Source organism: Amia ocellicauda, chromosome 12 (genome assembly GCF_036373705.1).
Source record: "Amia ocellicauda isolate fAmiCal2 chromosome 12, fAmiCal2.hap1, whole genome shotgun sequence".
Classification (NCBI taxonomy): Eukaryota; Metazoa; Chordata; class Actinopteri; order Amiiformes; family Amiidae; genus Amia; species Amia ocellicauda.
This window is the reverse complement of record NC_089861.1, coordinates 9,136,159-9,158,839: the sequence shown is the minus strand read 5'-3', so window position 1 is coordinate 9,158,839 and position 22,681 is coordinate 9,136,159. Positions and strand designations below refer to the sequence as shown.

At 38.2% G+C, this 22,681-nt stretch overlaps 1 protein-coding gene across 4 annotated transcripts in view; it reads right to left on the bottom strand.

Moving 5' to 3' along the window:
* LOC136764321 (macrophage scavenger receptor types I and II) overlaps nucleotides 1-21,763 on the bottom strand; it is a 28,226-nt gene extending 6,463 nt beyond the window's left edge. For 2 of the 4 annotated variants that reach the window (XM_066718277.1, XM_066718278.1), the window contains exons 1-9: nucleotides 21,666-21,762; nucleotides 17,074-17,174; nucleotides 16,135-16,254; nucleotides 11,523-11,941; nucleotides 10,075-10,261; nucleotides 7,773-7,844; nucleotides 7,514-7,591; nucleotides 4,013-4,057; nucleotides 2,657-2,701 (exon numbers count right to left, since the gene is read on the bottom strand). In XM_066718277.1, coding sequence (XP_066574374.1) covers nucleotides 2,657-2,701; nucleotides 4,013-4,057; nucleotides 7,514-7,591; nucleotides 7,773-7,844; nucleotides 10,075-10,261; nucleotides 11,523-11,941; nucleotides 16,135-16,254; nucleotides 17,074-17,152 — 1,045 coding nt within the window. In that variant the 5' untranslated portion in view covers nucleotides 17,153-17,174; nucleotides 21,666-21,762. Of the gene's footprint in view, nucleotides 1-2,656; nucleotides 2,702-4,012; nucleotides 4,058-7,513; nucleotides 7,592-7,772; nucleotides 7,845-10,074; nucleotides 10,262-11,522; nucleotides 11,942-16,134; nucleotides 16,255-17,073; nucleotides 17,175-21,665 lie in introns of all 4 variants that reach the window. The other 2 variants (XM_066718280.1, XM_066718279.1) reach the window with 2 other exon arrangements.
* Nucleotides 21,764-22,681: the final 918 nt, after the last annotated feature.

Below are 22,681 nucleotides of genomic sequence, written 5' to 3'. Positions count from 1 at the left end.
TCCAGATCATTAATATAGATTAGAAAAAGCAAAGGCCCTAGTACTGATCCCTGTTGAACTCCACTAACAACCTCACTCCAGTTAGAAGTGACTCCGCTAATCGACACCCTCTGTTTCCTATACATCAACCAGTTCATAATCCATCTACTTACATTACCCTGAATGCCTACAGCTTCCAATTTGAGGATCAGTCTTTGGTGTGGAACCTTATCAAAAGCTTTTTGGAAATCTAAGTATATCATATCATATGCTTTCACATGATCTACAGCTGCAGTTGCATATTCACATTTTTTTAATAAATTAGTAAGACATGATCTGCCTCATGATCTGCCTCAACCCATGTTGACTATCTCCAAGAATATGGTTTTCATTGAGATGCTCCTCGATTTTCTGTCTAATCATTTTTTCCAACATTTTACAGGTGATGCAGGTGAGACTGATTGGTCTGTAATTTCCTGGCTCAGTTTTGTCCCCTTTCCTTCAAGGTTTGCTTTTCTAAAATTGTAGACCATTGTTTTAGACTTGGACCTTGTTTTTTGAAAGAATGCCTCAAAGCTAACCATATTGTGATCACAATTTGCCATTGGTTCTCTAACTACAGTCCCCCTGACTCTATCTTGGTCATTTGAAAAGATCAAGTCAATACATGCGCTCTCTCTGGTTGGTTCCCTGACAAATTGAGTTAGAAAGCAGTCATTTACCATCTCAACCACTTCTATTTCTGCTTCTGTAGTCCCCACTGGGCTTTCCCAGTCTAAGTTTGGGAAATTGAAATCCCCCATTATAACAGCCACATCCTTGCTACATGCAGTCCTGATTACACTGTATAATGCAGCATCTTTCTGAATATCTGAGTTTGGTGGCCTGTAACACACTCCTACCGCTAATCCTCCAGATCTCTTGTTCAAAAGTTTCACCCACAAAGATTCTGTTCCGTTACTGGGATCTAATACAAGTTCTTCTGCCGCAATGTCATTTTTCACATATAATGCTACACCACCCCCTCTTCGATTTTGCCTGTCTCTCCTAAACTGTGTGTATCCTTCCAACTTGTATTCATCCCCATCATTTTCTGTAAGCCATGTTTCTGTCACTCCTACAACATCATAGTCACACGCCAGCACTGTGGCTTCCAAGTCTAACATCTTGTTCCTTATACTCCTGGCATTGAGGTACAAACATTTCAGTACTTTCCTACTGGCAGTTTCCCTTGGTTTTCTTTCCTTAGTGGAACATATCCCATTGTCAGAGCTCCCTGCCCCCCTGGTTCCTAGTTTAAATGATTCTCAATTTCACTGCACATACGCTCTCCCAATGCATTAGCCCCCCTTCTGTTTAGATGTAGACCATCCAGTTTGTACAGGTCCCATCTATCCCAGAAGAAAGACCAATGCTCCATAAACCTAAACCCCTCTTCCCTGCACCAAGCTTTCAACCACGTGTTAAACTTTCTAATCTCTGCCTGTCTCCCTGGCCTGGCACGTGGTACCGGAAGTATTTCAGAGAAAACTACCGTGGAGGTTCTACTCTTTAGTTTTGTTCCTAACTCTTTAAATTTGTCTTGCAGAACCTCTGTCCTACCTTTTCCTATGTCATTGGTTCCAATGTGGACCATGACCAATGGATTCCCCCCGGCTTTGGCCAGTGGCCCGTCTACTAGTTTAGGGAGATCTGCAACCTGAGCACCAGGTAGGCAAGATACCATGCGGGTCTCCTTTTCACTAGAACACACTGTGTGATCTACACCTCTAAGAATTGAGTCTCCTACTATAACTACTTCCTTCTTCTGGGGGGAGTGGGTACCATGGTGCTCTGGTGCTCAACTGCCCCCCCATCACCCTCTGAGCTGTCACTGTCCAACTCGGTGTCCAGCAGTTGGAACCTGTTGGGCAATTCAAGCTCTTGGGGTGTCTCTAGGGGTTGTGCACGCCCTTTTCTGCGGTTACGACCTACTGTAACCCAGCAGTTCTCTACGCTGTCCTGCTCTAAGGTCTCAACTCTCCTAGGTTTTGGCGTGCACACCATCTCTCTCATGGGCTGATTGACCAATTCTTCTATATCCCTAATACAGCGCAGATCGACAAGCTGAGCCTCAAGATCACGAACCTTGATCTCTAGGATTTCAACCTGCCGACAACGTTCACAAATGAAGCCTTCTTGGATGAGTTCATCCAGGAAGGCAATAATTCTGCAAACCTGACACTCTAGTGGCCACATGCTTCTAAATGTTACAATGTAGTTTTATACTTCTCTTGGTTCCTGCTGCTAGTCAACTGCCTAACTTTTGTCAGCGAGAAACAGCACAGCTCTTTCTCAACAGCTGCTTTAAGTAGCTACCTACCCCCAATTCACACCTAACTGGCCCCACCTGGCTCCTCCTGCAACAGAATTCCTGCTAGTCCTAGACAGAAACTCCCTTCTACAACCTGTTTACTTTCACCAACTCAGCAGCTGAACTGAATTGACTTCAATTTAGGCAAACTACAGACAATGCTAACGTGACAATGGCAGCTTTGATAGACATATGTCTTCGATACGTTCCAGTGAATGCACGCTGAAAACCCCTCCCCCTTGGGCAGTGCTTCAAACTCGAAAGATAAAGAATTTGATGAAATAAATTAACTATTGTTTTTAATACCATAAAATAAAAACTTACCGGTTGAATTATTCAGTGTTGAATTTACAGTAAGACTGTGTAAGTCTTAAGAAAAGAAAAAAAGAAATCAGTAAATGAACGAGATGAGAAATACATAAATATGAACTTTTTGGGCATTGTTAGAGTGCCTTAATTGCAACCACTACAGGTAGGTACAGGTGTGAAGCATGAGTTATCTTGATGGTTCAGGCAATTATGCATGACAAAACATTCATATTTAATGATCTGGTCCCATTAACTCGACACCACTAATACCCTAGACACCATTGACAGTATCCTCCATTTACTTGCAGAATCCACACGTGAGTTTGGAACAATTACTGTAACATGAAATATATATTGTATACACTACTGGTCAGAAGTTTTTGAACACCTCAATATTTCCAGTTTTTATTGAAATGTACGCAGTTTAATGTCTCAATGTACTCTGAAATTAAAGCATAGAACAAATAAACAATTGGAAATAAAAAATAATCATGGAATCAAAATGTACCCCCTTAAGCTGACAAACCCCTCTGGTACCCTTAAAAGGGCACCAAATCCGTGTGCTTCTCTTTAATCCCATGTGTACTCTTCAGTGTTGTGTTGTCTGCCAAGTGTTTGGTATCAGAAAATATTGACAATTATGACATATTCTGGAACTAGACAGTCTACTGATCAAAACAAGACCATCCAAATTTTGGAAGATGCAACATACACCCATAGAGCTCAAAATGTCAAGATGGAAAACTCTGTTTACAGTGTACTAATACACAATGATTCTACATAATTGAATCTGAACTTCTCTTTGTTTGATAGAAATAATATATATTGGATTATATTCCCCCCTCGGGCTCTGAATGACGGCGGGCAACACGTAAACTGTAAATCGGATGTGTTTGAGAATGAAACGCGCTGGTAGCCACGAGAATAACCTTTCAAATGATGTGCGCATTGTAGGAATACAGTGTAACTTCTATGCACAGGAGCTGCGCGTAACACTGCCAAATAATGCTTAAGAGGGTGTAGTAACACAGTATAGAACTCTGAAATGCATATTATTTTTCAGTTTTTGGTAACCTAAATTTTTTTTTTTAACCTCTGGCAGTTTACCGCTTACTTTTGTACCATTTGAGGTTATTCACTGGACTTGAACTGCTTACATTTCAATAAAAACTGGAAAAATGGGGGTGTTCTAAAACTTTTGACCAGTAGTGTATATATCTTTTTTTTTTATTATTTAATATTAATTTTGTAATTTAGCTGACACTCTTCTTCTCCAGGGCAATTTACATTTGTACCCATTTATACAGCTGTGCATTTTACTGGAGCAATCTAAGTGAAGTACCACAGTGCTGCCTTATTACTTTAGTTTACCTTGGATGCCACTTTCTCCTTTTTCTCCCTTTTGCCCAGGAATTCCTTAAATAAAAACAAAACAATGCATCAGGTACTTCTTTTTTGGGTAGAGCTTGGCGAAGCTACTGCAATCTTGAATATTGGGTATTATTGATTCTGTAGGGCTTTTAGGTTTATTTGTCTGCCCTAGTTATGGAGAGAGCTGATAAACAAAACAAAGGAAGTGGGAAGTGACCATGTACATATCTTCTTCGATACTGAGGCCACTTCCAGAGTCCCAGTCAGACTCTCCATGTCCGCCCCTGCTGTGACTTCGTTCTGCCCCTCCCTCCTTGGTCTCTTTTTTGGCCCTGGCACATGAGGACTGCATCAATGACCTCTGTACCAAGAGGTGTCTGAGGAGCATGCTTCTGATGGCAGAGCCTGCTTGTACTGTGCCTTGTTCCTTAACATTACATCCACCTGCCACAACAGGGGCCCTTGCTTTCACCTGGGCCTTTGATAAGAGAGCTACTTGCTGCCTTGCTGAACTAGAACCTAAACATTCCTTATTTGAGCACACAAAGTCCACACATCGGCACTCACAAACTTCATGGATTGTAGGGAAGAGCTCCACTCCTTCTGGAGCCATGGGGTTGATACATGTACTATACATATGTTTCCACCCAAGGCATATACTACTGAGGCCCAGGTGAGGCCCATGGCGCTTGGCTGTGAAGAGGGAAAAAGGAACTTTCCTAATATCAAACTGGACTATGCATTAAACATGGCCCTCACTTGCAGATGGGCTGAGGTCAAGCTTTGCATAAAGACAAAAGCTGGTTACAGCTCTTGTCCAGGAACAGGTTTTGCCAGAAACTCAGGAGTCGGCATAATTGGTGTTTGTTTGCCTCCATTTACAACAAAGCAACCCTGAGACAAAAGGTATGCGTCCTCCCACTATGATGGGATTAAGATGACTGTCTGAGTGAGTGGTCAATCATCTCTAGTCCATTTCTCTGTCTCACGTTACACCAATATCATGATTGGTCCCACCAAGTACACTGTGTGCCCTCCCGACCAATACGCCCATCAAAACAACATGTATATACACTCACCTAAAGGATTATTAGGAACACCATACTAATACTGTGTTTGACCCCCTTTCGCCTTCAGAACTGCCTTAATTCTACGTGGCATTGATTCAACAAGGTGCTGAAAGCATTCTTTAAAAATGTTGGCCCATATTGATAGGATAGCATCTTGCAGTTGATGGAGATTTGTGGGATGCACATCCAGGGCACGAAGCTCCCGTTCCACCACATCCCAAAGATGATCTATTGGCTTGAGATCTGGTGACTGTGGGGGCCAGTTTAGTACAGTGAACAGTACAATTTGAAATTATTCGACCTTTGTGACATGGTGCATTATCCTGCTGGAAGTAGCCATCAGAGGATGGGTACATGGTGGTCATAAAGGGATGGTCATGGTCAGAAACAATGCTCAGGTAGGCCGTGGCATTTAAACGATGCCCAATTGGCACTAAGGGGCCTAAAGTGTGCCAAGAAAACATCCCTCACACCATTACACCATCACCACCAGCCTGCACAGTGGTAACAAGGCATGATGGATCCATGTTCTCATTCTGTTTACGCCAAATTCTGACTCTACCATCTGAATGTCTCAACAGAAATCGAGACTCATCAGACCAGGCAACATTTTTCCAGTCTTCAACTGTCCAATTTTGGTGAGCTTGTGCAAATTGTAGCCTATTTTTCCTATTTGTAGTGGAGATGAGTGGTACCCGGTGGGGTCTTCTGCTGTTGTAGCCCATCCGCCTCAAGGTTGTACGTGTTGTGGCTTCACAAATGCTTTGCTGCATACCTCGGTTGTAACGAGTGGTTATTTCAGTCAAAGTTGCTCTTCTATCAGCTTGAATCAGTCAGCCCATTCTCCTCTGACCTCTAGCATCAACAAGGCATTTTCGCCCACAGGACTGCCGCATACTGGATGTTTTTCCCTTTTCACACCATTCTTTGTAAACCCTAGAAATGTTTGTGCGTGAAAATCCCAGTAACTGAGCAGATTGTGAAATACTCAGACCGGCCCGTCTGGCACCAACAACCATGCCACGCTCAAAATTGCTTAAATCACCTTTCTTTCCCATTCAGACATTCAGTTTGGAGTTCAGGAGACTGTCTTGACCAGGACCACACCCCTAAATGCATTGAAGCAACTGCCATGTGATTGGTTGGTTAGATAATTGCATTAATGAGAAATTGAACAGGTGTTCCTAATAATCCTTTAGGTGAGTGTATATGTATGTATTTCTGTATGTATTTCTGACAATGCTTTAAGAGTTGCTTCATCGCTACCTGGGTGATAGTGTGTTCTTCCCTTGGATGCATTGAATAAGAGTCCTGAGTCTCTATGTATAATGGAGAATAAATCCACTACAGCTGTACTGCTCTTCACCCCCTTGGGTGCGTGTGTTTCCTCCCATGAACCCCCTGCAATCAATCTTCGAAGTCATCAGGACAGTGAGAACAACAGTTAACTGTAGTCCTTACCCCAAGCTGGCCTTACAGATGTTGGTTAGCTCCCCCTCAGGGCCGACTTGCTGTTACATGTCAATGGCGAGCTGTGGCACCTGAACCCCATGTTGCTACAGGTAAGGGTCTATCCCTGAATAGAAATGCCTCACGACCTTAGGTATCTGAACAGTTGTGGTCTCCACTTTACAGAGACCTATACTATATTATAGTACACATACAAGTGGCAGCTATTTCAGTCCTGAAATAATATATATATATATATATATATATTTGTGTTAATGTTGTGATAGAAATTATACTTGATACTATTGTAATTTAGATGTTTTCAAGGACTCCCTATGATTGAACCCCTGCTATCAAGGTAGGAACAGAAATTGAGGAAATTTACATTTTTAAGATGTGTGCATGAATATGCAACTTACACGTTCATGTGTCTTATTGTAGATGTTGAATACAGCCTTTAAAAGAGCATAGTTTACCACATAAGAACCTTGAGTGAATAAAGTATTTGGAAATTAAACCAAATTAGAGTAACAAAAAATGTGTTGTAACATACCAGGGAGTGTATTCTGTAAGGAATCTGTATAATAATTTTGTAAATAGATGATTTGTGTTAGTTTGAGAATGTTCCAGGGTTCATGAACTTATAAGGTGCTAAAAATATGCAGGTCAATCTAATTGTCATGGCATGTTCATGATTGGTAGGTGTGGCACTGTGCAGGGGTGGGATAGCCTTTCTCAGGGCTTAAATCGTATGCCCCAGCCTGCAAAAGGAGAGTTCTGGAGGAGATTGTTAGCTGTGTTGTTGTTGGGTGTGTGTGTGTATTGTGTATAAACTGATGATATAATCTGCTGAAAAAGGCTGTGTCTCTAAATAAACGAGGAATTCAAGAAGATTAAGCACTGGTGTATTCTGGTCATTTCCTGAAGAAATCTGAAACACTACAATATAGAGGCACCAGGATTTAGGAATTTCAAGTCATACCTCGCATTCCAGGAAATCCAGGTATACCCCTTCCTACTTCCCCTTTGTTTCCTTTAGGCCCGACTCTGCCTGGGTTACCTGCAATAAATAATATACAATAAATTACACTTGAATTTGTATTTTGTTCCATTCATTAGATTATTACTGACATTTTCAGTAGAAATTCTGATGATTTAATTCAATTTAATCTCCACATTCATTATTCGTTATTTTAAAATATGCTGTTCATCATTTTTATTACATATATTTGTTCTCTCACCCATCCTTCCTGCAGGACCAGGAGAACCCCTATCTCCCTGATCACCTTTCACTCCTTTAGCCCCCGGGGGACCTATAAAAGAAAAAATGGATACTCAAACAAATTATAATATTTTCCACCTTAATATAAAAAAGATTAGACATTTAATTATTTTAAAGTGTATATTATATACTATATTGTAGGAAAACATTTGCCGTTATCAATTTATCAACAAAAAACAGTACCAGACATTTGTGTCATTATATTTAAATACAGTGAGGGAAAAAAGTATTTGATCCCCTGCTGATTTTGTACGTTTGCCCACTGACAAAGAAATGATCAGTCTATCATTTTAATGGTAGGTGTATTTTAACAGTGAGAGACAGAATAACAACAAAATAATCCAGAAAAACACATTTCAAAAAAGTTATAAATTGATTTGCATGTTAATGAGGGAAATAAGTATTTGATCCCCTATCAATCAGCAAGATTTCTGGCTCCCAGGTGTCTTTTATACAGGTAACGAGCTGAGATTAGGAGCACTCTCTTAAAGGGAGTGCTCCTAATCTCAGCTCGTTACCTGTATAAAAGACACCTGTCCACAGAAGCAATCAATCAATCAGATTCCAAACTCTCCACCATGGCCAAGACCAAAGAGCTGTCCAAGGATGTCAGGGACAAGATTGTAGACCTACACAAGGCTGGAATGGGCTACAAGACCATCGCCAAGCAGCTTGGAGAGAAGGTGACAACAGTTGGTGCGATTATTCGCAAATGGAAGAAACACAAAATAACTGTCAGTCTCCCTCGGTCTGGGTTTCCATGCAAGATCTCACCTCGTGGAGTTTCAATGATCATGAGAACGGTGAGGAATCAGCCCAGAACTACACGGGAGGATCTTGTTATTGATCTCAAGGCAGCTGGGACCATAGTCACCAAGAAAATAATTGGTAACACACTATGCCGTGAAGGACTGAAATCCTGCAGTGCCCGCAAGGTCCCCCTGCTCAAGAAAGCACATGTACAGGCCCGTCTGAAGTTTGCCAGTGAACATCTGAATGATTCAGAGGAGAACTGGGTGAAAGTGTTGTGGTCAGATGAGACCAAAATTGAGCTCTTTGGCATCAACTCAACACCATCCCCATCGTCAAACATGGAGGTGGAAACATTATGCTTTGGGGGTGTTTTTCTGCTAAGGGGACAGGACAACTGCACCGCATCAAAGGGACGATGGACGGGGCCATGTACCATCAAATCTTGGGTGAGAACCTCCTTCCCTCAGCCAGGGCATTGAAAATGGGTCGTGGATGGGTATTCCAGCATGACAATGACCCAAAACACACAGCCAAGGCAACAAAGGAGTGGCTCAAGAAGAAGCATATTAAGGTCCTGGAGTGGCCTAGCCAGTCTCCAGACCTTAATCCCATAGAAAATCTGTGGAGGGAGCTGAAGGTTCGAGTTGCCAAACGTCGGCCTCGAAACCTTAATGACTTGGAGAGGATCTGCAAAGAGGAGTGGGACAAAATCCCTCCTGAGATGTGTGCAAACCTGGTGGCCAACTACAAGAAACGTCTGACCTCTGTGATTGCCAACAAGGGTTTTGCCACCAAGTACTAAGTCAAAGGGGTCAAATACTTATTTCCCTCATTAACATGCAAATCAATTTATAACTTTTTTTAAATGCATTTTTCTGGATTTTTTTGTTGTTATTCGGTCTCTCACTGTTAAAATACACCTACCATTAAAATTATAGACTGATCATTTCTTTGTCAGTGGGCAAACATACAAAATCAGCAGGGGATCAAATACTTTTTTCCCCTACTGTATATACACTCACTGAAAATTGTCCCATAAGCAGTAAACTTTGCCAATGTTACTGTTAAATTGAAGGTAAATAGTAAAATGTAAGTAATAATATTGTTGTTCCTTTATGTTGTTTAATTATCAGATTAGAGATATCATGGGCTGGATTAAATCAAAACTTTGACCCACCCGCTAATAGCAAACTACAAAGCTATACATCATAGCGGTTACATTTCTGATTAGAAGAAAGTGCCATCTTACTAAAAATGATGCTGCAACTGATTACGGTTCTATAGTTTTCTATTAGCAGGTGGGTCAAAGTTTTGATTTAATCCCAGCCCTTGTCACGTACACTTTCTTAGTGTTAACATATCAATCAATGGTTGTTGGCAAAACCAATACCTACAACTGTTTTACAACCGTACTGTCTAAAGTGGGCCATTCAGTTCCCATAGCAACTTAATTGATCATATATATTTACATTGCACCGCATTGCAATACTGGTGTTTTGCATGCCCACCTTGGATTACTGTGATGTTGTTTAACGCCAATGAATGCTCCCAATCCTTCAGCCTCAGGTCCTCAGTGATATTTTTCAATATGACCATTTCCAGTTTAATTTCGGCGGCCATGCGAATGTGTTTTTCTTCCAACGATTCAGTTGTTGCTGACACATTACGTAGAACTGAAGTTACTTCATCGATATTCTGTTGGGTGATATGATATTTTAACTTCTTTAACAGCCTTATTGTCACATTTTCAACAACAAAGTGTTAAAAAAACAATTATAGTGCTGGACTTTAAACTTGAAGGGTTAACATAATATGTGGGTAATTACACATTGTAGATGTGCTAACAGAAAACTATCAACCTGTCCTCATTAGAATCTTCTTTCTTCAATACAAAAACATTACTGCTTACAAATAGTTAGTCATTTGCTACTCAAATAATAGAACACTTCTTGCTTTAGATCATTAAAATTATTAATTGGAAAAAGCTCAGAACCAAAAGTTACACAAAGAAATAACAAAAGTTCCCCAAAGCCTTTTTCGTACACATTGCTCTTTCTTAAACAGATTTTTCTTCAGATCACTTTACTATAAAGCAGTTTCTACAGTAATCCAATTTATTCTAGGATTCAAAACAGGGTTCCCACTCAATTCAGGGTTTCATTTTCCATGACTTTCCAGGATAAGTTCCATTATTTTCCAAGCATAAAAGGAAAGTTTTCACTTAGTTATTTTGCTGTTTGACATATTCAGTCAATGCTCAAAAATAACATTACTAATGTGCATAATAACAGTCAGTGTGCATAATCATCATATTTGTCCGCAGATTAACTGCTGCCATTATTAAAGGTCTACGTAAATAGTTCTATGTAAGGTGCATGTCACTGAATTGATGACAATACTAAATCTCTCCACCCTACCACCACCCTCCACCACTTGGGTCATTCTATGTCAAATGAACCCAAAATTGGATTTCGACCCTCATCATCTCAGAGTCATGAAATTGATTTTATAGTTAGAAACAAATATGGTATGCACTCCTGCAATATTATTTTATAGAAAAAAAAATAATCTCCAAGAAATTAAACTAATTGATGACAGGCATATTTAATGCTTTCATTTCCTAGAATTCATGTTTTGATTTTTGTTATTATTATTAATTAAATCTTTTAAATATTAATTATTTTATTCCCTGACTTTTGCAGGTTCAAAACATTTTTGACCATTTTCCCTGACTTTTAGATGACTTTCCAGGTGGATGTATTTTTCCCTGACTTTCCAGATTTTTCCATGACCATGGGAACCTGACACAACTGAGTAACCGATTGTTTCTGACCTTGAATGTGGACAACAAAGCACTCACACTATGTGTTCTACAATTACTACTACTATGTTTCATTTCAGTACCAGTAATAACAGGACTAAGATGTTGAAGAAATAATATATAATGAGTTGGTACCTGAGTGTGAATACTAATGTCTCCCATGCAGGTGCTGTTAACAAACATTATGGTACTACGGATTTCATTGACATCATTCTTCATGTCATCAATCGAGTTCCTCATGTCCTGTAGAGTATTCTCTGTAGTTTGTACAATGGAAATTGTGTAATTCACTTTGTCGTCAACGGTATTCTTAAGTTGTTCAATGTCTGCATTCAGATTTGGGATGTTACTTTCCAAAGAAGATAAGCTGCTCAGTGTGTCCTTCAGAAGACTTAACTTCTCAGTTAAAATATCCACATTTCGAGTAACCTTTGTCAGGGAGTCAGAGTTAACACCGACTTTTCCTTTGAGATTTCTGAATGCATCTTCCATGTCTTCAGTTTGTTTGGATATTATTCCTGTGACTGGAGCTTTGCTTTCCTTCCCAGGCATTACTGCATCACAAAAGGATGTCATTAAATAAAAGCAACTGTAATTGTTTAAACTGTATTTAGCTTAATCCATTTTGCCCCCTACCCGAACTTGAGGAAAAAATATTTTGTGCATGATTTACTGCGTTTTCAGGTTTAGTTTCACATTTTCTAGTGTGCGGTCACTTTTTATAAAATACAGTGCTTTGCTGCAAAACACAATAAAGCGGCTGCAGCATGTCACCAGGTGTCAAAGGCCTCCACAACACTACCACATTAAAGAAAAGAAAAAAAGTCCTAAGAAGAACAATAGGCTTTCATAACTTTGTGCTTGGATGCCTAATAATGCCTAGTACTACAAACAAGTCACAAAAATGTAATTATATACAACCTTATTTTGTCAATAAAGCTCTATGTTTTACAATAGAAGCCTGTGCTAACCAAAGTTCAACAGATCACACTTCCATGCTGGTCTTCAAAAGGCCAGACCCCACCACAAAGGTCACAAAAAAAATCATAAAGTTACAAAATACACACTGATAAAAGAAGCTACAATTAGCTTCTTCCTTCTCTTGATAAGAAAAGAAAAGGGGACTTTAAAACTATATTTATAACAGTCATGTAATTAAAACTATTTTTAAACATGTATTTTAAATAGAAACGAATTACAATGGTTTTACACTACATCATTTTTATTTAATTATTATTTTTAATTAATCAGCATATTTCAATACCATTTAAATTTCAAACCATACAATCAGGGGTGTAGGTTTCATTTCAAAATTGGGGGGGCCTCACCTATGCCTATAGAGCTGGGCATACATTATTGGGTGTGAAAATGTAACATTCTCTCAACATTGGGGGGACACACGCCCCCCCTGCCCCCCCTAAACCTATGCCTATGCATACAATAGTACATGCAATAATACAAATATTACAGTCATTAAGACCTTTGTTATAGGCTATTTAAAATGTGTAGTACACAAGCTATTTGGACAAAATGATAATGCAAGGCAACTATTTATATATGTACGAAATCAACTTAATAATAAATATTAAAATCGTCATTTTGCAGTTCACACAGATCGCTGTGCTGTTAGAGCAGTGCAAAGATAGTTGGATAGGACAGATGCCACCGTTGGGTTTATTGAAAGGTTTCATCTCCAGATTTATTTTCAGATAAATTCTGCAGCAATTCTAGATGCTTCTATCTTGTCAAATGTTCTTATGTTGCATAATACTCAATTGTCGGGAATTAGATGTCTAGTGGGCTACCTGACAGAATGTAATAATAACCAAGCATTATACCTGTGTTCTGTATCACTGTTGCAGACACTTCTCTCTTGTAAAACATCCTCATTGAGCAATTACAATATTTACTGTATCATTATACTCAATTGTGGGGAATTACTGTTATATTCACTTGGCAGAAGGTAACAAAGTTCCAGACAATCATAGAGAAAGCAAGTGCCTCTTTTGTAATAGGCTGATAAACATACAATACACAACTCTGAAAAAAGCTTCTTTCATTTGTGCTGCAGTGAATAATCTTAACTACAGTTCAAAATATCAGAAGCACTTATTTGGCAAATGTCTAAAATCATACAGGTACAATTGGAGAGCTATCTGTAAGCTCAAAGTAAATAATAGAGGCAAGGCTACAATAATAATCTAATCACATGTGCTGCACGGATTAAATGAAAGAGGAGAATGTGGCTGTGCAAACAGGGAACTAAATCCAGATGTGGTGGTTGTACTTACAGTGAGGGAAAAAAGTATTTGATCCCCTGCTGATTTTGTACGTTTGCCCACTGACAAAGAAATGATCAGTCTATAATTTTAATGGTAGGTGTATTTTAACAGTGAGAGACAGAATAACAACAAAAAAAATCCAGAAAAATGCATTTTAAAAAAGTTATAAATTGATTTGCATGTTAATGAGGGAAATAAGTATTTGACCCCTTCGACTTAGTACTTGGTGGCAAAACCCTTGTTGGCAATCACAGAGGTCAGACGTTTCTTGTAGTTGGCCACCAGGTTTGCACACATCTCAGGAGGGATTTTGTCCCACTCCTCTTTGCAGATCCTCTCCAAGTCATTAAGGTTTCGAGGCTGACGTTTGGCAACTCGAACCTTCAGCTCCCTCCACAGATTTTCTATGGGATTCAGATCTGGAGACTGGCTAGGCCACTCCAGGACCTTAATATGATTCTTCTTGAGCCACTCCTTTGTTGCCTTGGCTGTGTGTTTTGGGTCATTGTCATGCTGGAATACCCATCCTTGACCCATTTTCAATGCCCTGGCTGAGGGAAGGAGGTTCTCACCCAAGATTTGATGGTACATGGCCCCGTCCATCGTCCCTTTGATGCGGTGCAGTTGTCCTGTCCCCTTAGCAGAAAAACACTCCCAAAGCATAATGTTTCCACCTCCATGTTTGACGGTGGGGATGGTGTTCTTGGGGTCATTCCTCCTCCTCCAAACACGGCGAGTTGAGTTGATGCCAAAGAGCTCGATTTTGGTCTCATCTGACCACAACACTTTCACCCAGTTCTGCTCTGAATCATTCAGATGTTCATTGGCAAACTTCAGACGGGCCTGTACATGTGCTTTCTTGAGCAGGGGGACCTTGCGGGCACTGCAGGATTTCAGTCCTTCACGGCATAGTGTGTTACCAATTATTTTCTTGGTGACTATGGTCCCAGCTGCCTTGAGATCATTAACAAGATCCTCCCGTGTAGAGGGAGACTGACAGTTATTTTGTGTTTCTTCCATTTGCGAATAATCGCACCAACTGTTGTCACCTTCTCACCAAGCTGCTTGGCGATGGTCTTGTAGCCCATTCCAGCCTTGTGTAGGTCTACAATCTTGTCCCTGACATCCTTGGACAGCTCTTAAAGGGAGTGCTCCTAATCTCAGCTCGTTGCCTGTATAAAAGACACCTGGGAGCCAGAAATCTTGCTGATTGATAGGGATCAAATACTTATTTCCCTCATTAACATGCAAATCAATTCATAACTTTTTTGAAATGTGTTTTTCTGGATTTTTTTGTTGTTATTCTGTCTCTCACTGTTAAAATACACCTACCATTAAAATGATAGACTGATCATTTCTTTGTCAGTGGGCAAACGTACAAAATCAGCAGGGGATCAAATACTTTTTTCCCTCACTGTATACTGCTTGTGTTTGCCCAGTAGGGAGTCAGACTGGGAGGCAGACAGATGGAGAAGAAGGAGAACAACACCCAAAACAGAAAATATAAATTACTTTTGTTCCCCTCTAATGGTGTTTTTGTTAAATGTATTATTATTATTATTATTATTATTATTATTATTATTATTATCTGTGCTGTGATTGAGCTTTGTAGCTCAGGTGGTGAAGGCATGAGTTTATTTCCTTTAAACCATTGAACCTTGGAATGCAGCTTACATCACTTTCAGTAGTATTAGACATAACATACATCATTAGTGATATAATTTCCTGATAAACAGCCTTTGGTAATCTTTTACCAATACCTTTCTTGTAGCATTAGTAGCAATCATTTAGTTAATACTCCTGATACATATCAAATGGAGATTATTTTTCATTGACTACTCAGTAACACTTTACAATAGGTCTCCCTAATTACAGTGTATTAACATAGTAGTTACTTAGTAACTACATCTTAGTTACTCTTAAGAACAGTGTAATTTTGCATTTGATAACATGTACTTCTTGATGTTAAAATGATTAACGGTAATTACACATCTGTCTGGTAAGGATGTCTTTGGAGCTATACTGGGCATCATAGGAGTAGGTTTAGGGGGGATGGGACACATCCCTGCCAATGTTGAGAGAACCTTAAATTGTCCCCCCCCAACATTGTATTCTGAGCTCCATAGGTGTAGGGGACACATTATCCCTATCTATCTAATATCAATATTGACAGCATCCCCTCCAGTTCTGAAACGAAACCTACACCCCTCCCGGGTATGGCCCACTTTTTACACATGAAGTACATGTTAACAAATGCATAATTACACTCTTCTTTTGAGTAACTAAGATGTAGTTACTGTGTACCTACTATACTAATACAATGTAATTAGGGAGACCTATTGTAAAGTTTTACCAACACTTCAAACAAAGCTGGAACCGCTGGGCTTGCCAAGAGATTGGACTCGGCATTGAAAATTATTTAAATGTTTTTTTTCACTTGCAACTTGTACTAAGTTAATATTTACCTATCTTGACGAGAAGGACAATTAGCATGCATGTAACAATCACGTAAAGGATAATGATTGCTGTCCTTAAAGAATTCAGCCTCTTTTGAGTTTCATCTTTTTTTTTGTAGATTGGATTTTCTGTAATATACACAAAAGTTAGTAGCAATGAAATCATGTCAACCTCGAATATTACATGTTTTTAATGAGTATTTTTTCATCCCCATGATCAAAACAGTTTCATTCAAGGCTTTATGTTTTGTCCATGTGTGCATATATGTAATGTACTATTCAGTGTATTCAGTGTTATTTAAAAGCAATGCAAAGATAGACCATTTTCAAATAACAGGAATAAGTCCAAAGAGTTTAGAAGCTGCACACTGATAATGTTATTCATGGGATATCTGGTGTACATAAACTTGATGTCCTCTTGGGCTAATGAGTCTACCAGAAGTTCTCACGGCTTAATATCGCAGTATACCAGCTGTATTTAATGCACAGTATTTCTGCAGGGCGGAGAAAACAGCTTTATGAGTGTTCCAGGTAGTTTACTTAAGCAGTATAAGTAATGCTCTTTGGCAGAGATACATTGCATGATCATGCTTTAAAATAAAGTGGTGTGATTCCTCATGAAGAAATACATTAATACCACAGGATTAACACATTTGTGTGTTAGGGTAAGGGTTAGGGTTAGGGTTCAGTGCTCAACATCAGAACTCAGATGATGTGCATGAGGTATTCATATTTTAATCCTGTGGTATTAATATATTAATTTATGAGGAATCACACCATTTTAAAGTGTTAATGATTTGATTATGACAGTGAAAGTGAGAGACAAATGTTGTAGGTTTTGTTATACAATTCACAAATAATTCTTGACTTCCTTTAAGGTGCTAGGAAAGTCGTTATGATTGTAAAGCATATTGGGGTTTTTTTCCACAATTCATGTGAAAGTCCTACCTGATTTAAAAGAATCTGATAAGTTGTCTACAAAGGCTATTTGCTCTGTATCCTCAGTAGTTTTCTTCCACTGTGCCATGTTGCATTCAAAAATACCTTTCCTGAAAGTAAAATAAAAACAAAAAAGGATTATCTTACTGTACTATTAGGTCTGTATAATTTAAATATTTGGTTGAAGTAAGGACAATGTATTATAGATCTTATCAATGTTTTATCGTATGGATACTCTACAGATGTGTGACATCACAACTGCCTGTCCTCTGCATCCTTTTTCTGGAATACTAGAGGTTTCTGCAGTCCACACCAATAACTTGAAGCACTTTCCTGCCTAAATCTACTAATCAAGAACTAACAATCTTTGTAGCTTAACTGAAATTGATATATTTGTTTATAAAGAAACAAAACTTGATGAAAGATCAGGATCTTACAGTTAATCTTAATAAAACTACTACTAACAGCATAAAGCAATCTGCTAATGAGATGAATCAGGATGAGAAACCCAGTAGTAGCACATCAGAAAATCCAAATAAATTATATATAGGCGGATTTCAGATTTCATGTGACTGAAGGATGACGATCACAGACTAAAGTTTAATACAGAGTTTAATACAGTTCTCTACAAGAATTGAATCTGCATTGACTGAGATTGGATTTCATGGATGGCATCATGCAATAGAATGGTTTCATAAGCATGAAATACAGACTTTCATCAAGAAATGTCAAGCAGAATAACAGGCACACAAAATGTGTTTGCAATGATAAGTGTAAAAAAAATAAAAAATAAAAGCAGGTTGCATCCTTGTGTTAAAGAAAGTCATTCATATATCAGATGTGTCTGGCTTAGCAAGGCCAAGCTATATGTGGACACACAGATGACAAATCTAATGTGACTTTGCTAAAGTTGGTTCTTACAGCAAACAAGTTTCACATGTAAATGTTCATGAAAAGATATTGAAAAGATGCAGAGAATATTAGATTCCTCAGTGTCTGGGCTTTGTTGACTATGAGAAAGCATTTGATTCAATATGTACAGTAAGTCATCAGGGCTCTAAAACATCTAAAGATTAAGGAAACATATAACTCTTATTAAATACATCTACAACAATGCCACATCAACAATCCGACTACACCAAAAGAAAATTACGATTTGCCAATGATATAAACATAGTTGCAATAACATCTGATGACCTTCAATTTCAAAAACTCTCAGACGCAAGAAGAAAACCAGACTTAAAATGAACCTGAGTGAAACAAAAGGCATGTTTAACAGCATTGTTAAATCAAAGAACATTTAAGTAGATCAAGAAATACTCAATGGAGTCAAAAGTTCGACAACAAATCAGTGCAGACAGAGATATTATTAAATAAATCAAAAGAAGAGTGAAAATGGGATGGAGTGCATTTGGAAGAAACAGCATACTGTTGAAAGGAAATCTACGCATTTGCCTCAAGAGAACAGTATTTGATCAATACTACTAGTTCTCACTTATGGATATGAAACCTGGTCACTTATCACAAAAAATATACAGAAACTGCAGATGAATACAAAGAAGCATGGATAATAAATTAATGGATCAGAGAAGTGAAAATGGCAATGGGCTGGACACACTGCAAGAAGAACAGATCGAAATTGGACAAAGGAAACTATTGAATGGATATCAAAAGATGAAAAAAGATTAATTGATAAAGTTGTGGGCCTTACATGGAAAAGAGAGGCCTTCATCCAGCAGTGGATTGACATGATGGTGATTATACACTCACCTAAAGGATTATTAGGAACACCTGTTCAATTTCTCATTAATGCAATTATCTAACCAACCAATCACATGGCAGTTGCTTCAATGCATTTAGGGGTGTGGTCCTGGTCAAGACAATCTCCTGAACTCCAAACTGAATGTCTGAATGGGAAAGAAAGGTGATTTAAGCAATTTTGAGCGTGGCATGGTTGTTGGTGCCAGACGGGCCGGTCTGAGTATTTCACAATCTGCTCAGTTACTGGGATTTTCACGCACAACCATTTCTAGGGTTTACAAAGAATGGTGTGAAAAGGGAAAAACATCCAGTATGCGGCAGTCCTGTGGGCGAAAATGCCTTGTTGATGCTAGAGGTCAGAGGAGAATGGGCCGACTGATTCAAGCTGATAGAAGAGCAACTTTGACTGAAATAACCACTCGTTACAACCGAGGTATGCAGCAAAGCATTTGTGAAGCCACAACACGTACAACCTTGAGGCGGATGGGCTACAACAGCAGAAGACCCCACCGGGTACCACTCATCTCCACTACAAATAGGAAAAAGAGGCTACAATTTGCACAAGCTCACCAAAATTGGACAGTTGAAGACTGGAAAAATGTTGCCTGGTCTGATGAGTCTCGATTTCTGTTGAGACATTCAGATGGTAGAGTCAGAATTTGGCGTAAACAGAATGAGAACATGGATCCATCATGCCTTGTTACCACTGTGCAGGCTGGTGGTGGTGGTGTAATGGTGTGGGGGATGTTTTCTTGGCACACTTTAGGCCCCTTAGTGCCAATTGGGCATCGTTTAAATGCCACGGCCTACCTGAGCATTGTTTCTGACCATGTCCATCCCTTTATGACCACCATGTACCCATCCTCTGATGGCTACTTCCAGCAGGATAATGCACCATGTCACAAAGGTCGAATCATTTCAAATTGGTTTCTTGAACATGACAATGAGTTCACTGTACTAAACTGGCCCCCACAGTCACCAGATCTCAATGCAATAGAGCATCTTTGGGATGTGGTGGAACGGGAGCTTCGTGCCCTGGATGTGCATCCCACAAATCTCCATCAACTGCAAGATGCTATCCTATCAATATGGGCCAACATTTCTAAAGAATGCTTTCAGCACCTTGTTGAATCAATGCCACGTAGAATTAAGGCAGTTCTGAAGGCGAAAGGGGGTCAAACACAGTATTAGTATGGTGTTCCTAATAATCCTTTAGGTGAGTGTATATACAATTAGGCCCATAAATATTTGGACAGTGACCCAATTGATATCATTTGGGTCTGTACACCACCACAATGGAAACAATCAAGATAGTGTAGACTTTCATCTTTCATTTGAGGGTAGTTACATCCAAATTGGGTGAACAGTGTAGGAATTTTAGGGGCTCAAATGTATTTGGACAAACTAACAAAATCATGAATTAAACTGTAAGTTTCAATACTTTGTCGCAAACCCTTTGCAGTCAATGACTGCCTGAAGTCTGGAACCCATAGACATCACCAGATGCTGGGTTTCATCCCTGTTGATGCTCTGCCAGGCCTGCACTGCAGCTGTCTTTGGTTTTCATACATATTAAACCCGTTTTGCACAGTGTTGCTGCCTTTCTGTGTTTGTTTCCCTAGACCCCACCTATTCAATGAGCACTGTTGCATTCCCACTACAGTGTCACAATACATGCATGCTGATTGAACTGAATTATAACCCAAAGTGGATCCATGCACTCACACAACCCCATCTTAACTCAGTTCAATCAACTGATGTTTACACTTTTCTCTAGGCTGAATCAGTGCTCAATAAACATATATAGTTATATGTAAAACTTTTATAAAATATATAATTGCTAAATAAGTATAGTTTATAAGGTATAGTTAATATTTTGGGTTATTTTTATAAATAAAATGTATTACATTTTATTTATTTTTATCCAAACATACTGGGTGTAATTCTTCGTTGTTTTTTCAGTTTTCAGTTACACTTCATCAAGGGTATGAATAAGTCTAGAGGCTACTTCATACATATCACATCTATGCAAAAAACAACCTGGTAAGTATTTAATTTACCTAAAATATATTGTAGAAAATATTATTTTTAGAAAATACATTTACAGTCAGTAAATATACATAGGTGTACTATTAAATGTTTTTTAATTTGGCAATAAAATGGCAATATTCAATATTTTTTCAAACCAGTTAATGCTTTATTGCATTATTTCAGACGTATGATATTGAAATGAAGTAGCTGATTACTTTTTTTTTGTAAACACCTTAAGCCTACAAATGTATCCTAATACATTCACTGGTCACTGCTTTTAAAGGTTTCCTTTTTTTAATAACTAATGGTAATCCGTTTGATTTGCATTTGTTATGTGTTGGACAAAATGTCTGTAGATCATTGTTTTGGGGATTTTAACCAGTTATAGTAATTAGTTTATTCAATAATCGAATCTAACTGATACAATCCTGACTGAAAGAAAACTAAAACTCTTTTCATAAAATACCAGCCATAAATATTCAACTTCAAATGGGGATTATCTATTAAACATTTCAGGAATTATAAATCAATAAAAAACAAGTATATGTGTATGTATATGTGTGTATGTATAATTGTGTGTGTATATATATATATATATATATATATATGGTTGGTATTTTATTTTATATTAATGACTGGCTATGTCACCAGTTTATACTTTCAAATGGCACAAAAGATAAAAGTTGTTTTAAAGTAAAATCACAGACAGCAATGTAAGTTTATTTGGTCTAGGCACTCCTGACCTACTTTACATATTCATTCTAATAAAGTAAAATCAAATATTAAGTAAATGAAAGCTTTAGGTTTACCTCAGTCTCCAGATTCACCTGCTGTTCTCAAGGATCCAAGTCTCCTCTGAGTCTGAACAAAAGGGAATATAAAAAAAAAAAAAACACTTTCTGGAAATTGCTGAGTTAGGAGTTAATAGATTACGTACTACTATTTCCGGGCTAAAAAACATTCACGTTACACATTACATACTGAAGTGTTGGAATTAAATATACTGCTAAAAAAAAATAAGGACACTTAACATTGATTTCTGAACTTGGAGTGTACCCTTAATTGTTTTGAGCAGTGTATAATTAATACTTGTACTTGCTTACTTTGTCAGGAATTTTAAATAGTCATGTTTCAATAGTGCTGCATTTGTTTTCATACTTGAGTTTAATTCATGGGACACATTATTATTATTAATTATATGGTTACTTGTTCAAAATAATCATAAAGTACTGTTGTCTAAAAAATTGAATGAATGATGAAAACCGTAAATATTTACTAGGATGAACAAAAAATGTTTACAACTATTCTTAATTGCTGCTGTACCTTAATGTGTGTCACCACACAAAACAAGGAGAATTCTGGAACAAATATATATTTGCCACAAGACAGAGAAAACAAAAAAAAGGAAAGAAAAAAAAAACCTTGTGAAGCTGCTTTGTTTCCTTCATGTAATCATTGCACAACATGACCAGACATTCTTTTCTCCAGAAATCAAGGTTATGGTTTAAGTTTGGTGTTCCTTTATTTTAATCATAACTATGTCTGTGTAGGCTAAATAGGCAACGTATTATATGTATCAATCATAGGAAATAGTATCGTAATTTAACCAAACAATAACAAACAAAGGTATATGACATTTTACTCTTTCAATAATATTGCAATGGGTTGGACACATTACAAGAATACATCAAAGATGGATTAAAGAAGCTATATAAGGGATATGAAGAGATGTTTGCATCAGGGTTCCATACTATATAAAGATGTGATATTAACAAATAGAGAAAATATAGTCCCTTATATAACATGTTTTCTTTTTTTTGCTTTT